The sequence below is a fragment of the Geospiza fortis genome, unplaced genomic scaffold (assembly GCF_000277835.1).
Source record: "Geospiza fortis unplaced genomic scaffold, GeoFor_1.0 scaffold40, whole genome shotgun sequence".
Lineage (NCBI taxonomy): Eukaryota > Metazoa > Chordata > Aves > Passeriformes > Thraupidae > Geospiza > Geospiza fortis.
In genome coordinates, this window is record NW_005054297.1 from 16,186,041 (window position 1) to 16,209,888 (window position 23,848).

The 23,848-nt window shown below is 37.2% G+C and overlaps 1 protein-coding gene across 2 annotated transcripts in view; it reads left to right on the forward strand.

Moving 5' to 3' along the window:
• The first annotated feature begins 10,962 nt into the window (after nucleotides 1-10,962).
• The window catches only part of SLC7A2 (solute carrier family 7 member 2), a 15,568-nt gene continuing 2,682 nt past the window's right edge, over nucleotides 10,963-23,848 (forward strand). Inside the window, exons 1-7 of one of the 2 annotated variants that reach the window (XM_005415507.2) lie at nucleotides 10,963-11,353; nucleotides 12,591-12,746; nucleotides 15,024-15,189; nucleotides 15,539-15,675; nucleotides 16,335-16,557; nucleotides 19,049-19,188; nucleotides 22,900-23,002. In XM_005415507.2, the coding sequence (XP_005415564.1) occupies nucleotides 10,978-11,353; nucleotides 12,591-12,746; nucleotides 15,024-15,189; nucleotides 15,539-15,675; nucleotides 16,335-16,557; nucleotides 19,049-19,188; nucleotides 22,900-23,002 (1,301 nt within the window). In that variant the 5' untranslated portion in view covers nucleotides 10,963-10,977. Of the gene's footprint in view, nucleotides 11,354-12,590; nucleotides 12,747-15,023; nucleotides 15,190-15,538; nucleotides 15,676-16,334; nucleotides 16,558-19,048; nucleotides 19,189-19,590; nucleotides 19,728-22,899; nucleotides 23,003-23,848 lie in introns of both variants that reach the window. The other variant, XM_014311881.2, reaches the window with a different exon arrangement.

Consider the following 23,848-nt stretch of genomic DNA (forward strand, 5'->3'; position numbering starts at 1 on the left):
CTTCATGTCATTTTTCAGAAGGGAAAGTGATTGTTAAGTAGGAATGGAGTTAATAGAAATTTTCTGGATGAAACTATTTTTTATAGGAAAAAAATGTTCATTAAAGATAGTAACTGGAAAGAGTTCCCTTTTTTGTACAGAAAAAAGATAATTTTTAGCTTTTCCAGTTGAAAAATTCTTAAAGAAAAATAAAAACAAAACCAGGAAAAAAACACCAAACAAACCAGCAAAAAAAAAAAAACCTCCTGAAAAAACAAACAAACAAATAAAAAAACCCCTCACCAATATTCCAGCAATAGAACATCCAAGTAAACTGAGGAAAGAGATTGATTGGTTGGGGTGAAAAACAGTAAGTCAAAGGAAGTCCTATATTATAGAAGGATTGGTTAATTCAGGTAGTGATGAAAGTGATAACTAGAACAGGGTGATCTTGAAGAGCACAAATGAAGCACATTCACAACAACTAAAAAACTGTTATCTCTGTACTTGATAATACAACTTTTAATAATTAATAAGCCAGAGCCTCATTATTTGGGTAAAAAAGCTTAGTGTTCTGTCTTTTTTGACATTAAGTACTACTTTTAAATGTCATTTAAATTTACATAGGCTGGGATGATTTCTATGAAATGTGCCTAATTACCTACCTAAATGGCCTTTAGATGTGCAATCACACGTTCTCTCAAACATGGACTGTTGTCAGAAATGGAATACTTTTTTTTTAACATTTCCTTCAGTCCAATATGTTGTAATTTCTAACAGGCTTATAAAAATAAAGCCGAGTAAGATGTTACCCAATAGCTTACACTGCAAAAAATCAACCGTGCCTTTATAGTTTGTTTTCTGTTAGATCTTTGTCCTTGCTCTTACTGAAAGCCTGTTTGTAACCTCCTGCTTCGGAGGGAGAAGTGTACTCATGCTTCAGCTGGCTGGGGGTGCCTTCTCCTGCTCCTGCCCAAGCTGCAATGTGGAGCTGCACCTGACACACCTTTCCCAGGTGTCCAGGGAGATGCAAACAGAATCATTTCAGTTTTGGCAAGACATAGCATATAGTTTATTTTCAATTACAGATCAAGTCTTAGTTCTAAATTTGATTTTCTTGGTTTTTCTTTGTACATATTACAGACTTTTTAATCTAAATTTCCTATCTATATTTATTCCGCATGCAAGGTCAAAAGAGGATGTGTGGATTTTTTTAATAGAAAGTATGGCTTTAAATAGTTACTTTCCTTCTCAAAAAATCTGATTTTAGACTTAAGGGACAGCACTGTGAGTCAACACTACAAAAATTTCCCTTAGACCCCTGGGAATATTTGGAATTCAGCAAATGGCAGCTAGTAGCTGTTTGGGACATGCTTAATATTAGGTTAAATAACTCATTCCTGGATTTAAAAAATAACTGGAATTTGTGCTAATGTAGCCCTTCTTTCTGCTACATATGAAATTATGCAGGATTTCCGGTTTATTCGTCCTGCCTGGATTAGTCTAGTAGTATGTGTTTATTTTTTATAAATTTCTTTTACAGAAATTCAGGATTTTTTTGTAGGAACTAGTTTCAGTAATCTGCTTAAACCATGAGAAGCAATCTAAAATAAACATTTTTTTATTTTAATAAATAGAAAGTCCTTTAAAAAGTGTTGAATTGTAATTGATTCTCTTTAGAAATGATCCTGTCATAACGTTATAGAGACAGCCTACACTACTGTTGAGCTTTCTAAAGATTTTTTCTTTCTTGAATATTTATGATCATCTTGTGTAGATTAGCACACAGATTGCACTGGATTTTTATTTTCAAAACCACAAGTCAGAACCACTAAAATGTAATTACTTTATCTTGAAAAGATTCTTTCTGGCTACTTGATGAATTCTCTTATGAATACCAGTACATCTTCTCATAACCTGTCAGAGCTGCACAAAGTGTACAAAATACGTTGTGTTTCTTTTTCATTGTGCATGACAAAAGTTGAGTTTGTTACAGTTGGTTGCAAAGTGGAGAGATTGCCATGGTTCACTAAGGCCTGGGCCTGCAAGCACTTTTGTTCATGTTTAACTTTGGCGAGTTACATGGGCAAGCACATGGATATGCGTGTGCACAATTAGCACTTCTAGTTATGTAAAACTCCACACCCCCTAGCTGTGAGGCTGTGCCTGTGAGACAAGTCAGAATCAACAACAGAGCAGCTTTTAATCACTTTGTCACTTGGGCATCTGAGAACTCTGTTTCAGTTTGTGCAAGTCTCTCAAAATTATTTGTTTGGGAGTTTTTTTTGGTAAAATTAAAATCCCCTGAGCGTGAATTTCTGTGTAACTGTATAAAAATATACTCTAAGGGAAAGTCTTAAAAGGAGACTTTCATGGGAAAATAATATAAAATAGTTTTGTCCTTCAGATAATTCCCTCTAATGTGGCCAGCTGCTTCCTGGCAAGAAGAGAATTCCTGATCAACTTTTTAATGCAAAGAATGTGCCACGAAAGTCCTTGGGGTATGTAAAGCAGAGATGTCTTGGATGAGGCTGTTCAGATTAATCCAAGTGATGTAGTTTCTGAGCAGAAAAGTCAGAACTTAATGTTGTTGGTCCAAACACAGCTGGATTTGTAACTGGAAGGAAACTGGGAGCCAAAAAGTGGATCTACCACAGCTCTTTCCTGGAGAGAAACAGCAATCTCCTCTGATAGAGAAGCTGGGTTTGCTACACAGGAAGCTGCCTCCAGACAGCACTGTCTGCTCAGTCTTGCCCAAAGAGCAGCACGTCTGATGAGCGTCCTTCACTGATCCCCCACTAGACCCAGCCCTTTATGATCGTCTCTCTCATGCTGCTTTGTCACACACCCTCAGCCACACAGATACACCTCTCAACTGAATCTACAAAAATGACCTTTGCTGGGTGGCAACATGTTAGTTTTTAGCATGTGTTACTGAAAACACACCCAAAACTATGCCTGAGTGTCTGTCCATGGGACCTTTGATCCAAACACTGCGTAATGGGGACGTGCTGATCTACCCCCAGTGCTCTAGGTCGAGGTGGCACAGATGTAAGCCACTTTTTTTCACCAGCCAGTGTGCTCCCTGCCTCTTGACTGGGAGCCAGGAGGGGTCTAGGTTTGAATGCCTTTAGCAGTGTGGCTTCTGTGTGCTACTGTTCTCAGGATTAAGTTTTAGAAAGTTAGACAAACCAAAGCAGCCCAGTCCTGTCATTGTAATGATCCATAGGTGTAGTGGTGCTACCAGGGATGAATTGTTATCACAGATAGAAGATAAGCAGCAAAGGGCAAAAAGATAAGAGGCAAAGATAAGAGATAAGAGGCAAAGGGCAAAAAACTATGCACAGGAAGTTCTAGCTAAATACAAGGAAGAAGTTCTTTTCTGTGCAGGTGACCAGAGCACTGTCGGAGACTGATCAGAGAGATTCACAGTCTTCTTCACTGGAGATATTCAAGAACCATCTGAGTAATTCTTGAGTCACTCATGGACTTGTTAGAGAGTGCTAGTTTGATAAAAAAAAGATATTGCCTAGATATTGTCACAGGTCAGAGTGATGTTCCTTAAAAGTGATTGTCATGCATTTCTGCACAAGAAACCTAACCTTGGCATAACTTCTTGTTTCTATCTTCTGACTGAAAGAGATAAAGTTCATCTTTAACAAGGATGAGGTCAACATGAGGAGAAGCATTAGTGTGGTCATCAGCAGACCTTCAGCAAAAAAGACCCTTTCTCTTAATATGTTTTTGCCTGTCAGAAGATAATTGGCTTGGGTGATGTCAGCCCATCCTTGTGAAGCAAACTTTCTTGGATGCATTTCTCCTTGGATCTTGGAGAGTTGAGGAAAGCTTGTATTCTTCCCTTGTGTGTGGTTGCAGGAAGTAGGGCTATTCATGAAGCAAAAAATGCTCTGCTTCTGGAGCATTGGCAGACTTTACACTAACGGAAGAGTAAAAGCTGAGAGAAAGTTGCAGCTGGCTGCTACACAATGTGTTTTTCTGCCTATTTTCCTAGGAAAGACCTTTTAATGATGAGAAGCATAGCGCTTTTCTCTGCAATGTTTATGTTATGTTAGCTGAACAAAAATAAAGTGAAACATGAGTGTTTAGAAGGAAACAATATGATGTGAACAATGCTGGCTGGAAATACTATTACTTGTTTAGATTGGGGTTGTCTGCCATTGGAAGTAATAAAAATAGAGCTGTACATTATACATTGGGGTTTGGTTTATTCTGGAAGCTAATTTTTAAGATATTCAGATTTATTTATTGGTTGTGTCACTGAAGTGTTTGACTTGTTCTAAGTCCAGTTGTCAGCATTTTTCATTTCAAGCCATACAAAGGAGAAGATCATCTATGGTACATCTACCCCAGTTCAACAGAATGGGCTCTAACCCATCTCTGTAAATATACTGCCTTCTGTGTTCCTTCCAGCCACAACAATACTTTCAAAATTACATATATTCTTCTGAAATTTACTCAGGTCTCAAAACATCACAAAACATCCTTCAATATGCTTCAAAACCAGTTTGTTTTTCACATGGGCACTGGAAGGGTATCATAGTGGGATTTCCCCATGCATTTCCTTCAGGATGTGTGACTAGTTTCCCTGACATAGGCATTTTAAATGCGGGGAGTGGTATTCTGGTTGGGTTTTGTGCACTGAAGACATGAAGAGTGGGTAGGATTTATGTGAACGCCAGTGAGATTCCCTCCTTCCCTCCCTGCCTCTTGGCTGGGCAAATAGCTAGCCTGCTAGCAGCCCTCCAATCACCTGGGCAGCCAAGCCTCCCCACCCCTCAGCGCTGAGGGCTCCCACACCGTCTGCAGCTGGCTTTTAAAGCAAGTCTTTTAATAAAATCACTTCAAGTCATTACTCTTCTATTTATGACAGCAGGAGTTCGGGACTGAGTAAGAGGAGCAGAAATTTGCCCAGCAGAAATTGCTCTGAATCAGGTTAGTAGTGAAGTTTAAGCTGAAAGAAGTAACCTGAAAGCAGCCTAGGTTATCTTAGGGAACCTTGCCTTTAACATATGTGCTGTCTGCGTAGCAAGAGCTGTGGTATGCAGTTTGTTTACATTACAGCATTATTCTGTCTTTGGTAAAGATTCTGTGTTAATATATAGAAGATGCAGTTATATTTTCCTTCCCAGTCTGCCTAGAAGGTGGTTCTGGTTTTTGAATGATAAAACTTGATTGCTTTTCCCTTTTATGGATCTTATACTTCTGTTATAGGTGCTGCTTTCCAATTTTATGGTTTATTATTGAAATACAATACTATAAATCTTTTAAGCCGTTAGGAGTTTTGTGAAAGTCTTTGCCACCACATGGATTTTTAGGACACTTGCAGTAAAATAATATATTGCCTGTGCATGTGTGTACACACACGCAAATCATAGACTATACCTAGTTTTGCTTCATCTCTGTATTCTTTTACTTGCATTATTTCACAAGACCTTACTTTCATATATTATTGCAGAAGACCTAATAAATGTAGTACTGCAATTTTGAATAATGCCGCATGTACTTAATAGGAAAAAATGCATAAACTTTTACAGGTTTTTTAGGAAAAATGAGGCTGAAAAAATATGCTAAATTAATCTGTATTAACCAGTATATACTTATATTTTCCCATTTTCTATATGTTACAAACTTATTGGAGTATTTCATCCTTAATTAGTATGCTGTTTAACATGTTTAACTACTGCATCTAAAATTAATAGTATATTATATAATACTAGCTCAAGAGAATAGTTTTGAGTAAAATATTTTTATTTTATTTTGGCAAAAGTCATTAAACATAAATCTCAACAGTACTAAAACTTTCAGAGGTTTCATATTGCTTTATAACATTTGTTTTCCACATGAGATTTTTATGGGGTTTTTTTTAATTTTAATGGAAAAATTTGTGGGAAAAGTTGAATGGCAACTGCAGCAAAACTTTGGATTTTCCCATGTGTAGCTTGGGTTTAATGTGTACTAACTTAAACCATGTATGAGACAATCAAATTAAAATTTTATTTTAATGGAAATAAAATTATTGGCACATGATGTAAGTTACCTTTTTTTGCTCCAATATCCACATATTTTTTGATTTTTGTATGGGATAGGAGGTTAGATTAGATTATTTTTACATGAAAAATACTTTGTAGAAGTGTAAATTTTATATTACTTTGGAGCAATCAAAGCAGGTTTAAATATTAATATAATCTTTGCAGATACAGAGACTTTGTCCCTTGTGTTTTTAGTTACACATTTTTTGACACCAAACATTTCCTGACAGGAGAGGGCTAACAACAAATGATGATTAAATGTTCCTGATCATCCACCTGAACAAAAAGCTGGTATGAATTGTAAGGTTGAACTCATCTTCTTGGTGTGGCATTCAGATATGTAGCGGACAGGCATTAAAATTACCTGGTTTACAATTGGCCGGGAGAGGCTGAAATTGAGATTATTTTATCAGCAGATGCTGTAGAGAAAAAAATTAACCAAGACAATAAAGAACAAAAGGATTTGGAGAAATACCTGCTTATTCAGGTACTCTGTCAAATACTATGAAAGTCCACTAGACATAAAAAAGTTTTGTTTTGTTTTATCCTCCCCCTGTTAGATAAATCTGTCAAGTTCCTTTCCTGTCTAAATTATGTCCTACTCTCCTCCTTGCTGTATCTTTGCTGAAGGTGGTTGAAGGGGTCAGACTAAACTGTAGTGTGGATAGCTTAGCAGTTCTCTCTAGGAATTCCTTCAAGGAAGGAGGAGGTTTCCATAAGGGCTGATCATTGGTCCTCAAGGTTAAGGCAGTTGAACTGAGCCTTGCCTTTTTTGAAGAACTGTTGGAGGTGTATTTGGTGTTTGTAGCGTAACCTGTAGCTAAATTAAAACTTGGTCCAAAGATCCTTCAGGAGCTGGTGACCCAGCAGATGGGAGCCAAAGAGCTGCCACCTCACCTGTGTGCAGCAGTAGGAGCGTGCCAGCTCCTGCTGCTGCACACAGTGGAACTTGTGTGCACACGCAGTGAAACTTGCTGTGCTTGTGGCACAGCGCTCTCTGTAAAACAGACTTCAAAGAGGAGCCTAGCACAGTCTGGATTGCATGAGACACTAATCAGGTTGTCTCCACACCTTAATTAGAAATAACTGCATACTGTTGGTGAGTTCAAGGGGTTTTTCCTTTGTGGTTTCTATCACTCATTGCCTATTTTAAAACTCTGTATAAGGTGAGGATTCAATATTTTTTCTGTTTGAACTGCATGAACAACACAGCCCACCCTGACTGGTGGTCCTTGCAGCCTACATGCCTAACACTGCTGTTCAAAGGCAAGCAGGTATCCAACTCTGCTCCAAGAAATGTAGAACAGGTGCACCAGAGATGCCTCAAAAGCACTCACTTCCTTCTTGATTGATTACCCGGTGTAATTATCAAAAACCCCCTTTCCCAAGCTGTCAAATGTGCCTTCCCAGGAAGGCTCAGAGCAGAGCCAGTGCTCTGAATGTGCAGCACATTCAGCAGGGGCCCAGGCCAGCACTGGCAGAGCTCACAGCAGTAGAGGCCAAGATGAAGCAGAGCCCACAGTCGTGTGCTAGGGTGAGGCACAGTGAGGCTGCAGCAGGGAAAGGAGGAAGAATAAAGGAGCAGTTAGGAAAATACCGAAACCGGCTAATAAAAAAGTAGGAGAGATTATTTTTAATACACTCATTTACCCTACTTCATTTTCCTCTCTGCCATAAAGATCAGCAGAAAAAAAACCTGCTATTTGTCCAACTCAGAAAGAAGATCTGTAGGTCTGCAGGAATAAGACCCCATATAAGAAGAGTGTGTGGTGGCAGTCAGTATAAGCTTGTCTAGGACAATGCTGCCACCAAAAGGCACACCCAGCTGTTACCTTCTTTGCTACTGTAGGTTTGTATTTTAGCATGAGATGGGCTCTGCCTCTGTTCTGATAAACTGCTTGTGAGTCAGCACATACCAGCAGTGAGCCATTGCTCAGGCTGCTCTCTTGCAGGGGTAATGCATTAAAGGATCTGCTTTACAAGAGACACCTCAGAAAACGATTACACTTGTCAGTTATTTCTGAAGACACTTGTCACCTCATGGCTATGTCATTTGGTCCTGTATGAAGCCAAATATCTTTGTAAGCTCATCAGTTCTTCCTGCTGTCTTATCAAGTATGAAGTCTTGGAATGTCTCAGCCAAATCTGAAAGAGGGCCATGCCTGAGATGCAGTGCTGAACTTGGCACGCACCAGCAGAAGTTGTGAAGCAGGGTTCAGGCATATTTTGCTATGAATACTAAGGCGTACTAAGTGTAGGAAACTGTGGAAGATGTGCTGGATTCCAGTGATTGTAAAAGGACATTTGTTTGTCAAGTCCCTGTTAGGATGGATATACTTACAAAGAGAAGTTTGCCATGCATGAGGTGGTTTTTTTTCCCCTCTACCGACACAAAGTTTGTATACTGAACTTTGTCTTTGGTTGTGATCCAGTTTCTAAAGGCTAAAGAAGAAAGGCTGAGTTTCTGTCAGAAGAGGTGTCTTTTACTGGCTTGTGACTAGCAAGAACTAGCCTCCTTTCTCTCCCAAGAAGCAGAAATCAGAAGCAGAAAAACTCCTCCTATTTTGCCATAGAGATTCCTTCTCAGCAGAGAAAACCATAATATCCAGATATTACAATATACAATATTACAGAGATATTACAATATAATAGCAGAGATAACTATAATATAATATGACTTACTGGCCACTGCAGTAAATGGCTGTACAATTTTTGGGACTTCTTGTCCCAAATGGCAGGGAAGCAAAACAATTTGAAATGCCATTTGAATAATGAGAGTCTTGGAAATTCCTTAGCGGTCTAAGAACAAGATCTGCCAGAGTATTTTTTCATGTTAATGAATTATGAAATGAAATATTATCTGGGGGGAGGGAGAAATAATTCCTTTAAAAAGGCTATGTTTCTGCAACATTGAAATTGCTAAGGTGAAGGGCATGGAGAGTCACAAGAGTGTTGCTGCCTGTCACATGGGCTGCAGACTAGTAAGCATGTTAATATAACATCCTAAGATACAGCTTCAGAACCATCACTGGGGTGGGGGGGAAAAGTGGCCTCAGAATATTCGTCCAAGTACAGCCCAGGAAAAAGAAACCTGGCTATGTGGGAGTGGAGTGCCTTAGCCTCAGGTCCGAAGAAAGGCTGCTCTCCCTGAAGAGCTCAGGAGACACAGCAGGGAATTTTGCCTGAACAGTTCAATGCTAATTCCCTTAGAAGATGGGGATCTCTGCTGACCTCAATATCATCAGAGTTCTGTAACTGGTGAGGTTTTCATAGTGGGCGAGTCTGCATACCATGGGCAGCTTCAGCAGTCTCTGGTGTGCTGAAAGGACTGCCTAATTGGAGCAGAGCTTTGGAAACTTGCCTGTCTGTCTCCTTCCACTGTCCTGGGCCACCTATCACTTTTCTAAGGGGATTAAGTATCACTATCCACAGCTATTCAATTCCATTCATTACCCTTTGTCAAATTCCCTTTACTTAAGAGGGAATAGAGACCTTTTTTCTTAAGGGTGTTCTTTGAAGGCAGAAGTGGCATGTTTGAGTGTACTTGGGGAGCTATTACAGGTGTAGGGTAAAAATGTTCTTTCTCTTCTCTGGCGATTTTTTTCCCCCCAAGCAATCTTGTATAGGGATGGCAGAGTTCCTGGTACTCTCTGCTTCTGACTCTCTGTTTTAGGATCAAGCATTGTTAATTGAGCTATCCATCTTCATACAAAGTCCTCACTGTTAGTGGATTGAGCTAGTGTGAGTAGAAATGTCCTTTACTCTTCTAGCAAACTGATACAGACCAGGAAGAAATAAACCAGCAGAATATCTTTGTCTAAATTAAATAGATTTTCAGTTCCCAGGAGGGTTCCACTTAACAAATCATGAGCAGAGTATAGATATTTATTGTATGAGTTGCAAAGACAAACATCAGTTTGGGAAGATGACAGATGGTCATACCAAACTCTTAGCCATCAACGATACAATTCAAACAAATACATGAAGACAGAACTTGTACATTAATATTGCCTCTTCAAAATAATATTTTCTATGGGATGCCCATGTCATCCCTTCCAAGCAAATGCTTTGGACCCTCAGTGACCATTTGTTTTAGTTGGGAAGCTGGATCACAGCTGCTCCTAGCAGGCACCCATATCACAAGCCAGAGAGGCACTGCCCACCTGCTGGCCTCCAGGACCGGGTTGGTCACAGAATCTGAGCTTGTGTGCTAGAGCTGATCACATCCCCCACTGTGACAGGCACTGAGAATATTGAAGACCTGCAGCTGGCATGGGATGAAGGGTTAGCCCATCAGGTTTTGTTAGATGATTGTTAGGCAGAGGTGTGAAAGATGTCTTGTAAGGATAATTAGATCTGAGAAATTTCACTGGTATGTGAGAGAGTAGAAACAATATTTTAATCTGCTTTCAAGCAGTTCTTACTGAAGCAAATTCTAAAGGCAAAAGCCATGCATTTGAAGACAAAAGGATATTGAATTGGTGCTCTCAGAATAATGTATTTTAAACTTTGCTGTTTATAGTCTTAGTTTTAGATCCCAAAACCCCTTCTTTATGCTGGTGTTGATCCTTATCTTAAAAGGCTCTATGATATATGAGATAATAGTCTGTGTCTGTTTTAGAAGTGGTTAAGAAGTGGCCATTAGCAGATAATTACAAACAATTTCTTCTTTTTTACAGCAGTGTAATAAACCGAAGGATAATGGATCTCTTTCACTCGGGACATAAATGCTACATGTAAAATTAGGAATAGTGTATCCCTAATTTGTTTCCTGGGGAAAAAGCACCTGCCATCTTATATAATGTCACAAAACAGTGTTAATATATTAGTTAGTAGATGTGATTAAAGTTCTTCATGCAAATACTTTTTCCCATTGTTTTTCACCAGAGTCTGCACTACCTTTTGCATTCTGGAATAATTTCCTTTATTTCAGAGCTCCACATCCACCATGTTGCCCTGTGGAACAGCTCTGTCCTTTATTCGGTGTCTGGTGCGGAAGAAGAACATTGGCGGTGAAAGCCTCGAGGACACCAAGCTGTGCCGATGCTTATCAACCCTGGACCTGGTAGCCCTGGGAGTAGGGAGTACCCTTGGTGCTGGTGTCTATGTCCTTGCTGGAGAAGTGGCCAAATCTGATTCTGGACCTAGCATCATTGTTTCTTTCCTCATTGCTGCCATTGCGTCTGTGATGGCAGGTCTCTGCTATGCTGAATTTGGCGCTCGTGTCCCCAAGACTGGTTCTGCGTATTTGTACACTTACGTTACAGTAGGTGAACTGTGGGCCTTTATCACTGGCTGGAACCTCGTTTTATCCTATATCATAGGTAAGCTAAAGAGCAAACACCGCTCCCAGGGGTTTCTGAGACAGCAGATAAAAGATACAGACTTAGGGCTCTTTTTCTGTCTCTACGCTTAGCTACTCTTTCTTTTTAGTCCTGCTGAGGTGAAATAACCAAAATAATTTGATTAGGTTATTTCCTTCTGTGCATCGCCATTGCAAACAGGTTTTTTGCAAGATATTTTTTTAACAGTGTGACATATGAACCACATACCTTGTATGAAGATTGTGTCAGACAATTCTGTGATGATGCACAAGAATAAATAAGATTTATTTACCATCTTTGGTCAGCAAAAATAATGTCAATAAAATCAATAAGCACTTTAAAAAAAATATATACAGCAAGGACATTTACAGGGACTCCACTATAGTATCTTACTGGAAAGTCATGGTGTTTAAGTACTAACTTGCTACTATATCATTGTGCTAATTAAGTGCTGTCCTATCAGGTAATCCTATAAAACACAAAGTTGACCAGAGTTGAGTAAAATCAGTACTTATGTGGCAGATAGTCAAACAGCTATTTCAGTGCTTCAGCAGAGATAACATTTTTGGATTTAAAAATTATTTCTCCTGGAGGAATGTGTTCCAAACTTCCATTAATTTTGTGTATGAACATGCTTAGCTTTAGGTGTGTACCTACAGGATGGTTACTCAAATCATTACAAAACTGATGTTCTCCAGCATTGTATTAAAATGTATTTCCTGAGAGGAGAGTTATACGAATAAGATTGGCCAAATTGTATTTGGCCATGCACTCTTTGCCACAGGAGTGTATTAATTTTAAATACAGACTCTAATGCCATATGTCTTGCTAGTAATTTTTTTTGCTTTACTTACAGGTGGGCAAACTTTCTGTTATGTTCTTTCTTAAAGCGCTTTCTTATGTTACTTTTTATTGTTTAACATATGTCATGGAAATCTGAAATAGCTTGGAATAAGCTTCATCCAAGATCAGGCATAAATGACAAAGAAATAATTTCTGCAATATTTTGGGAATAAATGAGGCAAAAAAAATTTGTATATTTTAGTTTTAGAAAAACTTGTTACCATTTAACAAGCAAAATTCTTAAACATTAAAATTCTTCATCAAAAAAAACGTGACAGGCTCTGCTTTTTAAAATACAAGTAGCAACAGGCTTAGTTTTGTTTCCTTTGCAGTAGAAGTAGCTGTATCCCACTGTATGGATGTAAAACCCTAAACATGCATGTGTTTCATGAAGGTACATCAAGTGTTGCAAGAGCCTGGAGTGGCACCTTTGATGAACTTCTTGGAAAACGGATTGGTCATTTCTTCAGTGCCTACTTCAAAATGAATTACTCTGGGCTAGCAGAGTATCCTGACTTCTTTGCTGTACTCCTTATATTACTTTTATCAGGTAAGAAAATATATGGCTTAATTTATGATGGTTGTGATATTTTACAGTTAAAAGTCCTAAATCGTGGCGTTTTGCATCAGAAATACCTTAAGGAAGTTCAGAGCCACATTTGGTACTGGCACAATGGCTCTGTGAATTACATGTATATAACCACATTTTCACATGCACCCTCTTCCCTTGAAACTGAGGTATGAACTAATCACTTGTCAGTAATTTTTTCAATTAAACCCATTATACAGATTTATGGTAACAGGAAAATTACACAGTTCTCAGTGTTTTCATGGCTCTGTCACCAGTAAATGCCTCTGGAGTGGCCTGGAGGTTAAGCTCTGTAGTTTGGTGATGTGGTCTCCTTAAATTATATATTGGGCATGTAGTGGGCATTTGTAAGGGGGTTTTTCCACCTAAATTGTTCACTTATTTGGTATAAAATAAAGTTCCCCTTTTTAAGTCTTCAGTTGTTTATCCTAGAGTTTGCTGACCTAAAGGGCACCCCGAGGTACTTATATGGACCAACAGACCAGTTTGAAACCTGAGTAAACCTTTCCTGTTTACTCTTCCAAGTCCTATTTTTGTCTTTACTCATGTACCATGCTTTTAAATCACAAACACTGACACTAGCCACCTCCTATTTGAGGAATCAGAAAGCTCAAAAATACTGCAACTTACTTCCATGTTTGTGTTTAACAATTATTTACCGTATTGAAATGTTCCTACTGGCACTGGGAGTGAAGGAAGCGGGAAGTGTATTCTAAAGTGTGCAGTTTGTTTTCAGGCAATACTAGAAGCATTTCAATATTCAGTAGAGGTCTTACCCATATCTCATGTACTTGTCATGCTCAGTCTCTCTTTGGATTAAACCAAAGCAGAAGCTTTTCTTCTCTGGAAAGTGAAACTAAGTTATATGTATATAACATGTTCTCTTGTTCTGAGTGGGGATTTTTTGACAGAGGAAAACATTTCTGTTCTACCTACTGCTGGAATGAGTGATCAGTGCATGTGAAGATTTATTAGGTCTCTGTACATAAAAGAATAACTTCCTATACTTAGTTCAGTCACTGAGGGTTTGGCTTCTGATCATGGACACCTGGAGAGGCAATTTGAGTTTTCTTTGTTTAATTTTGGGGTTAGTTTGGGTTTATTTTTGTGTAGGGTTTGGTGTTTTTTGTTCTGTTTTGGTTTGGTTTTTTTTGATAATGAAAGGACTTTAAAAATGCACAGACTACGATTCACACTGCATTAGGCTAATTGCGACACTGCCTTTTTGGGAAAAATTGAGCTGAAGAAAGCATACATCTATTTCAATAAAATGTCATTGGTGAAGAAAACCCGAGCAGCTCAGAAGATAATTTCTATGTTCTGATAAGATAGCAAATATCTCATTAGCAGAGTCAGAAACCTTTTAGACATTATTTTGAGAGGCTTAAAGTTTTCAGACTTAATCTCTAAATAATGAGGGAAAGTATGTATGTGATGTTAGTGGAAGTGCTTAGAGAGCAAAAGACCTGTGGAAACTTTCCAACTGTATTTAATTTTTCCTGATCTGCTCACTGCCTGCTTCATTAAACTGCTAACACTCTAACACTTAAAATTGTTACAAATCTACTGATAAAGTAGAATCCTGATGGAATAACTTTCAGATTGTTTAAATGTTCTACTCTGTAATCTAAAGCCATGTGTATTTTGTATCTGACTATTTTCTAGAATCTCAATGCATCAGTGTTACAAACATGAGGTGTGCATTTCTTTTAAAGCTGTTATTAATGAACTAGGAAGCACACTCTGATGGGTGTGCCCTGAAAAATGTAGAGTCAGTCATATTGTTAATTTAATAATTCTGCTTCTTTTCTTAATCTAACAGATAATTCTTCTGAAAGGAATATATTCTACCAATCTGTTTTTACAAAGCATAGAATTCTTGTAGCTACTTTTACTCCATGGCATAAAACAGAGATATGGATTGGCATCGCTGAGAAGTAAAAAGTAGCCATTGCTAAAAACCCTTTTAAATACTTAAAGAAGAAGCTTTCTCTTTTGTGGTTTCCAATATATTTGCCTATTGTCATGCTGTTAAAGAGTCTAGGAAGTTTGTGATAACGCTTTTTTAAAAATCTGGTGGGTGATTTTTTTAAGTATTATTCACAGTACGTGCATATATATATATATACACACACACATGCACACACACATACCTTCTTTTACATGTATCCCTTCTTTAAATGCCATTTTATTAGTATAATGAGCCATTCACATCTATAAAATGTTTTTATTTTACAGGTCTTTTATCTTTTGGAGTAAAAGAGTCTGCATGGGTGAATAGAATTTTCACTGCTATTAACATCTTGGTCCTAGTCTTCGTTATTATTTCTGGGTTTGTGAAAGGTGAAGCTGACAACTGGAAGAAAAGTGAAGAATATCTCAGAAACTTGACTGCAGTAACAGAGTAATTTTTAAAAATCTATTTACTTTCTCATATTCCAAGCAGTTTCCTCTTACACATGCTTTATTATAATAAACACTGTTAGTGTTTGAATGTTTTGTCACAAACTTCAAAGCAAGTAAGGTGATAGTTACTTGATTCAGACATTCTTCCTTTTGCTATTATTCTTCTCTTTTTTACAAGCTTGGACATAAAAATGTCATCTCTTGCAGTTTCGTATAGCAGACCTCTGTCATGATGAGAACATTTAAACGTTTTTTTCAGAGTTCTAGGGTAGGAGGGTGCATGTATTTAACCTACCTATAATGTGGGGGGAAAAGTTATCTTCCTGCTGTATTTTTGTTCTTTATAGGAACCGCTCATCCTATGAAAATGTGACAAGTGTGTATGGGAGTGGTGGCTTTATGCCATATGGTTTCACAGGAACATTGGCTGGTGCTGCAACCTGTTTTTATGCTTTTGTTGGATTTGACTGCATTGCAACAACTGGTATAGTATTTATACGTGTGTGTATATATGTTTAACATGGGGATATTTTTGCAACAAAAAACTCCAAAGAACCAGAAAAAATATAATAATCTGTCTACTCTTCTTACTTTGCTTTCTTCCAAAGCTCTTTCAGTGAATGTAGACTGAGTCTAAGTTCATTCCTGAATGTGGCTATCTTTCTGGGAAGAAGGAGGAGGTCTGTTAATTTCATTCCTGTTCTAAAGAAATGATTGCTGCTTTCTAAGTCTGAAAAGTGCTTAGTATACAATTTTTCTGCTCAAATAATGTTAATCACCTGCTCACTTTTACAGTTCTCTGAGATAAGGTGTCTTTCCCAATGGCTGATAGGGAATGAGTATATTGAGTACATTGAAAGTGTAGGTAAATAACTAAAAATTACGGGATTGGAATACTCTGCATATAAAATGTTTTTTATGGCCTTTAATTTACCACTATTTTAACACTATTTCTGACAACAAAATACTGAGTTCTGTTCTGTATGTCTCAGTTTATTTTACTCAGGTTTTTAAAACTTCTATTGCAGATGTGATTCCCATTACTTAGATTAACAAGTGATTTGTCTTTGATGTTGTCTCTTAAAGCTGAAGGAGAAATATAGTACAAATTTTTGGTGGGGCATTTTCTTTTCCCTTTTTCAGGAGAAGAGGTCAAGAATCCTCAGAAAGCCATACCCATAGGAATTGTGGTGTCCCTACTTGTCTGCTTCATGGCCTATTGCTTGGTTTCAGCTGCACTGACACTTATGATGCCGTATTATCTGCTAGATGAGAAAAGTCCTCTGCCAATAGCATTTGAATATGTTGGATGGGGTCCTGCTAAATACGTTGTAGCAGTGGGATCCCTCTGTGCTTTGTCTACAAGGTAAGGACATTGAAATACTATTCTATTGGGAAAAGCTGATGAATAATATATTACATTTGTATGTATGTTCGTGTGTTCATTTTGAAGGCTGAGTCCATGCAAAGAATTAATAATAAGTATTATAAGCAAGTATTAAAATTAAGCAGGTCTAGTTGACAGTAGCCGTGTTAATTTATGCTCCTTTTTTTCTAAACTGTACTGTTATTGAACTCTACCTTTTTGGTTGAAGCTTATTACACCTATTTTTTTAATGTATAAGTATTTTCAAACAATGACCTGCAAGTTATCTCTGCAAGTTAACTGACAAACTAAACCTCCCCCATTTTTTTTGCTGTCCATTCCCAGTGACTCAGCAGCTTTATGGGCTCAGTGTATTTGCAGGCAAAATTGAAGACATGATTAACTAGCTCCACTCCTCATCTTCATTGCCTGTCTCTGTTTTCCTCCAGCAGCCAGTCTGTCTTCTGACATCATCATGCCTTCCTGTGGTTTCTGTGTGGGTATTTGATATGTAGGCTACAGCTGTGAAAATACTATAATTTATTCCCCTTTGTGAAATTGTGAATGTACCTTAACATATTATTTTGATTAAAAAGATCAGGGAGGGCACAATATATATTATTATGTGTTCAAATATATTACACCCCAATTGTAATGTGATACAAACACTTTAATAAAATAGAAAATTGCTTGATACTTGAATTTAGGGATAGAAGAATGCTGATGCTAGTCTTTTACATGAGCTTATGCAGGCAAGGAGTCATTTCCATGAGCTTCAGTGGTAGGAGCACTGCCTGCCTTTCCACAAAGGAATACAAGTTGCCTGTGGAAGCACCAACACTAACAGCACTCCTACATAACCCTGCAGGCATTAGCCTGAATATGGCTTTGTTGACTGTGGGCAATGGTTTAAGGGAAAGGAACATTTAGATGCAGGAGAGGATAGAAACATGAAGTAGTTTCAGAAGGACACTAAAAGAAATGTAGGACTGACTGAAGAATGTCACAGTTACATAGTTCATCCTGTGATTATTTTTGGTATTTCCTTTATATTTTCTTATATATATTTGTCATGGTCCCCTCAGGTTGGAGGGTTTCATTTATTTTTTTTTTCTTTACATTGTTAAATAGTAGAAGTTATATGTAAGAAACTAGATTAAAGAAATTAATACTGGAAAACAAAGTGAACTGAAATGGTAAGAAATTTTTAGAAATTTGAACTGTCAGTCTCTTTTTTCCAATGTATTCTGAAGAATGTATATACGAATTATATGTACTCCTGTGGAGAGATTAATCTTTCAGTCTGTTGACTGATGTTAGTTTAGAACAAAACAAAGGAAACTGTATTTCATGCTCCTCAGTTTAGAGGTACAATGAAGAAAAAACATTGGGATTAATTGCTTTTGGTTTCCTGTTACTGTGCTGTGTCATGAACTTGTTTTGCCAGGTAAATTGTTTGTTAATACTGCTATTATGTATGCAGCACATAAAGAAGGGTAGGATAAATGAACCTTACAAAGCAAAAACAACAAAAATCTTCTGGAATTTTTTGGAATGTACCTTCTTTGCGGAAGGTACACTTATACATCAAAGTCAGTTAATTCGCAATAAAACTTCTCTCCTGTCCACCCTTAATACTAGTGTCCCACAAGCGTTACTGGATGTACCTAGCACCTGTGGCACGTAAGAGCTGTGCCTTCTTTATGTGATATAGTTGCTTCTCTAAAGTAAGAAAGGAAACCCTTCACCTGGTTAAAAACTTGTGTGCTTACTGCAGAGGTTATACTGGCTATGATTTCACCTTTTTTTTTTCTTACTTAAAAGTATTTCTCTTTGAGGGAAAGAAACCACCTAATTTAAGACGTAGGTTTAAGAGCTTTAAGTTATCAATAGTTTAAAAGCTTTATGTGTTCTAATAACATCTAAATTAATTAGCTTTACTTCTTCCAAAAAAAGTCAATGCAGCTTGCCTAGAGGTGCTTTAATTGAAAGAATTAATCTGTCCAAGTACACTTTTATGGTGCTTACTTTGAATTACTGTTAATCACCAGGCTTACATGGAAATATAGAGTGTAAGGGATGCTGCTTATGCTTATTTATTTGCTGCTGCTGAATGACAGACTTTCTCCAGGAATAATAAAGCTTAATTGCATAGTTAGTGTGATCTGGAACATGTTCCTGGTCCATTAATGCCCAAGAACTATGGTGATGGGAAGAGAGTTATCTTGCTAATCTGAATTCTGTCTGATGAAGCAATTTTATTGCCTAAATTGATATAATAATAATAATAATAATAAATCAACTTTGCAGTTAAAAAATCTTATTTGTATCTGATCTGTAATACCTTGGGCTATGGGGCTTTCTGGTTTTGTCTTACAACCATACATTTTGTTTCTATACATGCCATTCATTAACATTTTTTATTTTGTCCATGAATACAACTCTGCATGAATTGTGTTTGCCATGTTGCATGTGTTTGCTTTTTACTCAGTCTTCTTGGATCCATTTTCCCAATACCACGTGTAATCTATGCTATGGCGAAGGATGGGTTGCTTTTCAAATGTCTAGCTCAAATCAATTCCAAAACGAAGACCCCACTAGTTGCTACTCTATCGTCTGGTGCAGTAGCAGGTGAGACTAAGAGCTGATCCTTGTAAAGAAAGGTGCACTGCTAAACACATTGAATATATGGAAATAAACCACTCTTGTGCAGCTTTGACTTGCTTTGGACTGAAATGATCAAATCTGCTTGTTGCTAGGTAAAGTAGTCTACCAGTAAAAATTTTTTCTACCTCAGATTTTTACTTGTTGATTTATCGTGCTTTCAAAGCCTAGGGTGAAAATAAACAGTAACCCAAAACCAAGAACATCAGTCGACCAAACAAAATCCTAAGAGCAGCAACACAGAGCCTAAGCAGAACTATACCTAAACCCATTAACTCCTCCAAGCTTTCTTTTTGTGTAGTTGGGTTTACCAATAAAGCATTGTGCTTTTAATAACCTGTACTTGAACTATACATTTTTCTGTTCTAGTCTTCTCGGCTCTATGTTCCCTTTGCCCCGAATTCTGTTTGCCATGGCACGTGATGGTTTACTCTTTAGTTTTCTTGCCAAAGTGAATAAGAGGCAGGCACCAGTTTCTGCCACCTTGACAGCAGGGGTCATCTCTGGTAAGCTCTCAAAGCCCGTTTTACTTCAAACTGAGATTTAAACACTCTATGCACGTGCATGGTACTTTATATTTTTGAAAAGGGCTGCTTGTTAACTTCCCTTGCATGTACAATGGGAAAAAAATTACTGAGTAATCAACGGGTGTAAGAACATCAGATCAAGCCAATTATGGTGGTGGTGATGGCCTTAATGCCACAGAATTCAATTTTTAATTTTTTTTATTAAATATTCACCCCATGTGGTGAATAAGCTTGTTACTTAATCTGAGTCCCTTAGGCTGATGCTCTACTGACAGGGCTTCCTTGTCTGATGTAGACCTAATATATTTATCCCATCTGTAATGGGGGGAAAATAATTCCTTTTTTTTTTAAATGAAATATAAGAAAAAAAATGCATTTGCGGCAGGATCAACTTTTGTGTCAACTACAAGGATTTTTTAAATTGTCTTCCAAAGAAAATGATTGTATAGGCTTACCAGGTTGTGGTTGAGGGGCATGTGTGTGTTGGGGGCTTATGTATCTGCACATATATGTATACACATATGTGCCTACATATATTTTACCAAAACAGTATTTTGGGAGCTGTTGCCAACTCCTAAGGTAAATTCTTAATATACAACTCTTTCACTTAGGTTCATACTTCTTGTAGAGGTACATTTGGTTGCTGTGCCCAAATTTCATCATCATTTCAGTGGGATATCTAATCACCCAGGAAAAACGGAAGCTTTAGAAGTATTTAGCTCAAAGGAAAATAAATAAGTTTTTTAAGTAATTCAAATATCAAATACATACCTTAGAACTTTTACAACTTTGGCTAAAATTTATCTCAAATAAGAGGTTCAGGAATGAGACAAAAATATTTTTATTTATAGTCAGGGTCATCCTCAGATGCCACAAGACTGGAACTGCTCAAACTATGTACTTGACAATAATGCAGAAAGGCACAGTCATTGTCCAGATAGTTCCCACATGAAGCGTTATTATCAGTTCCATTTTCTTTGGTCAGAGTACAAATAGATTGCATAGCATTACTTTTATTATTTCAAGTTTTTTTTTAAATTTGAATTTATCTTATTCTCCTATAAGAATTTGGAAGTGCACTTTTGCGGGATGAAATCAAGATCTTTATGTGAAATCACAGGAATGATGAGAAGAAATAATAGTGTATTACCCAGCTGGTAAAGTGATTGGTATAGTTACACAGCCCTGCCTGTAGCTCTGCAGCAGCTCACATTGGACTGCTTCTAGATAATCCTTAGGAATTTGGTGCATCAACAGCTCACGGGAAAAACAGTTTTATCTACTGCTGGGGCAGCATTTCTTCTTCTATTTTTTTTTAAATCCATATTTGGTAATTTGTGGTCATAAATAGCTTTGACAGAATAATTATGGATGCATGCGACAGCTTATATTATCTGACTTTTCTATGCATTTGTAGCATGAATAATTTTACAGCTGTAAGAAATGTTAAGGAGATAAGGTGCCTAATTAAAGTTGTCAAGACTACAGCTGAGGCAGCTGTCACGTGTTATTACATGACTGACCTTTTCACAGGTGGTAATCACCATGGCACACCTCTGCACATGGCAAAATATTTTGGTGTCAGTCCAGTTTCACCATAAAGGAATCTACTGTTGTCTCTTAGAGTAGAACTAAGAGAGGTGGAAAAATACTCTGCCTTTTTTTCTCTTAGTATAGAAGAATTACTAAGAAGAAACTTGCAGGCATTTTTCACCTTGTTTCTAAAGTTAAAGAACATCCAGGCTACAGGATAGCCTTTTGAAGCTGGGATTAAAAATTAAATATAGCTACTGTACATGAGGTTTTAGTAGGTTCTGTTCTTCCTCAGCTTTGCTCTTTAGAGCATGAGAAGCAGAGAGGTATTCAAAAATCTACACTGCAAATTGCTTTTTGGATTTAGGAATATCCACTCTCATTGAAGAAAACAGGATGGTCTTTCTTAATTGGAAAAAGAGACTCCCAGATTATATAAAAATTATGTAATCCAACAGTCTTGTTTTCAGAAAATCCCATTTTGCTTCCTCCTTTATGATTAAATACCAGGGGAGTATGTGTCCATGTGTTTGTGCACTTATGCAGCTGTCTACAAATACATTAACAAATGCATACCGTAAATATTAAATACAAATATTTTTCATGTAGAATAATTTGGGTGTGCATATGCACACAGTGTATAGAGACTACATTCAATAGTTTCTTTTGATGTTGAGATTACTGATGATTCAAAAAATCTGCATCTCAAAAACACTAATAAAATACAAATACTTTAAGAGGCTCTTTGAGCAGGTGTACTTCAAATCAATTGGAATTAGCCTTTCATTTACTGATAGCTTCTCCTAATTTATTTATAAAGAATGTGCTTCTGTGTGCAAACAGCATAGACAAAAAAAAATCCGGAATCTCCAAATCAATATGGCATTAGCTTTTATAAACATAAGACTTCTAGAATAACTTCCACTGCCATGGAAGTTTCTGCCTCTGAGTTCAGTGATCATAAGAATATTAATTCTTGAGAGATGTTACTGGTCCTTCCTGAAGGTAAATTGAAAACTATTTTTAATAAGATAACTATTAAAAAACCTCCCACAAAACTATTTTATTTGAGACAACTGAAAGTCCTCTTCACATAGAGCTCTTTACTAGCTCAGCAGAAATTTTATATCACAGTGACTTTTCCTCAGTTCAGCAGTGGGATCCATCCTTTCAGCTTTGGTGAGATTCTGCTGCAGGATCTGAACTTTATTCTGTAAAAATGTATTTTTAATATGGCCCAAATTCAACAATATGTGTGCAAATGCTTACATCCAAATAAGTCCGACACAAACATTTGATTATGCAGCATGACTGTAGGACTCATCAAGGCCTGTCTATATGAATGAGATTCCCAGCTGTAGGGAATTAGGTTTGGAATGATACCAGTAGCTTAAAAGATGTGGTTTCAAGGATTATCATGATTTCATTCATATTGCTGTCAGTAACACAATAAGTTATGTTGCAGACAGATTTCAAAATCTTAGCTTAATATCTTTTTAATATTAATCTTGGCACTTGTGCTTAGACTTGATGATCTTAAATTTCTTTCCCAATGTAGATGATGCTGCAATTCTATGTCAGTCTCCTGGAATTTTTTTCCATTTTTTTTTCTTTTTAGCTGTAATGGCATTTCTGTTTGACCTAAAGGCTTTAGTGGACATGATGTCTATTGGCACACTTCTTGCTTATTCACTTGTGGCAACCTGTGTCCTCATTCTTAGGTGAGCTAAAAACATCCTTTGTATTCTACTGTGAGGGTTTTTTTTGGTTGGTCAGTAAATAAACAGAAGTCATATATACAACACATGTTTTTTGTTAGATAGGCAGTAGCTGTAAGCATATAAATGGTTGCTAATAAGCAGTGACTCCTCTAAGTAAACAATGGTATATTACATAAGTATAGCAGTGAGTCGGGTTGAAGCTCCTGGTGAAATCAAGACACCTTTTCTTTTCCAGAAGTAGTATTGGTCCAAGCATTAGTCCCAAAGGTACTAAATATAAGCTTGAGTACAGAATTCAGTGAATGATACTTGCATATGAATACAATCTACACTGTACATCAGGCATATTGCATTTTGGGGACTATATGTGAAAGGGGTTGATGTTCCAGGTGGTTCACAGGATGAACAAGTTCTAATAGTTGCTCTGTATTATCCTAGTCAGAAATATAAGACCAGACCAGTGTTTTAAGATGCGGTGGCCCTAGAAGAGAGTGCAAATATGCATGATATTACAAATACTTCTCAGTAAAACTCTGGTATTGGGCATATTTGTAAAGCTATGGAATTATATATTCCTAGCTACAGATCACTTTTTTATGTATTGCTCTTCTGATTTTAAAAAGTCAGCCTTTATTACTTAAGGCTAAGTAATTAACTTTGAAAAGTATAACTGTTTAAATTCAGCTCAAATTCATCGTTGCAATAATTTACACTTTAAAAGAGAAGCCTATTCTATTTAAAAAGAACTCACGATAAGTATTTTTAAAAATACATTTAAAAGCTAACAAAGCAGATCTCAGTTTTCAGTTAATGCCAGTTAGAAGCCTCTTAGAGTATGGGAAGCAA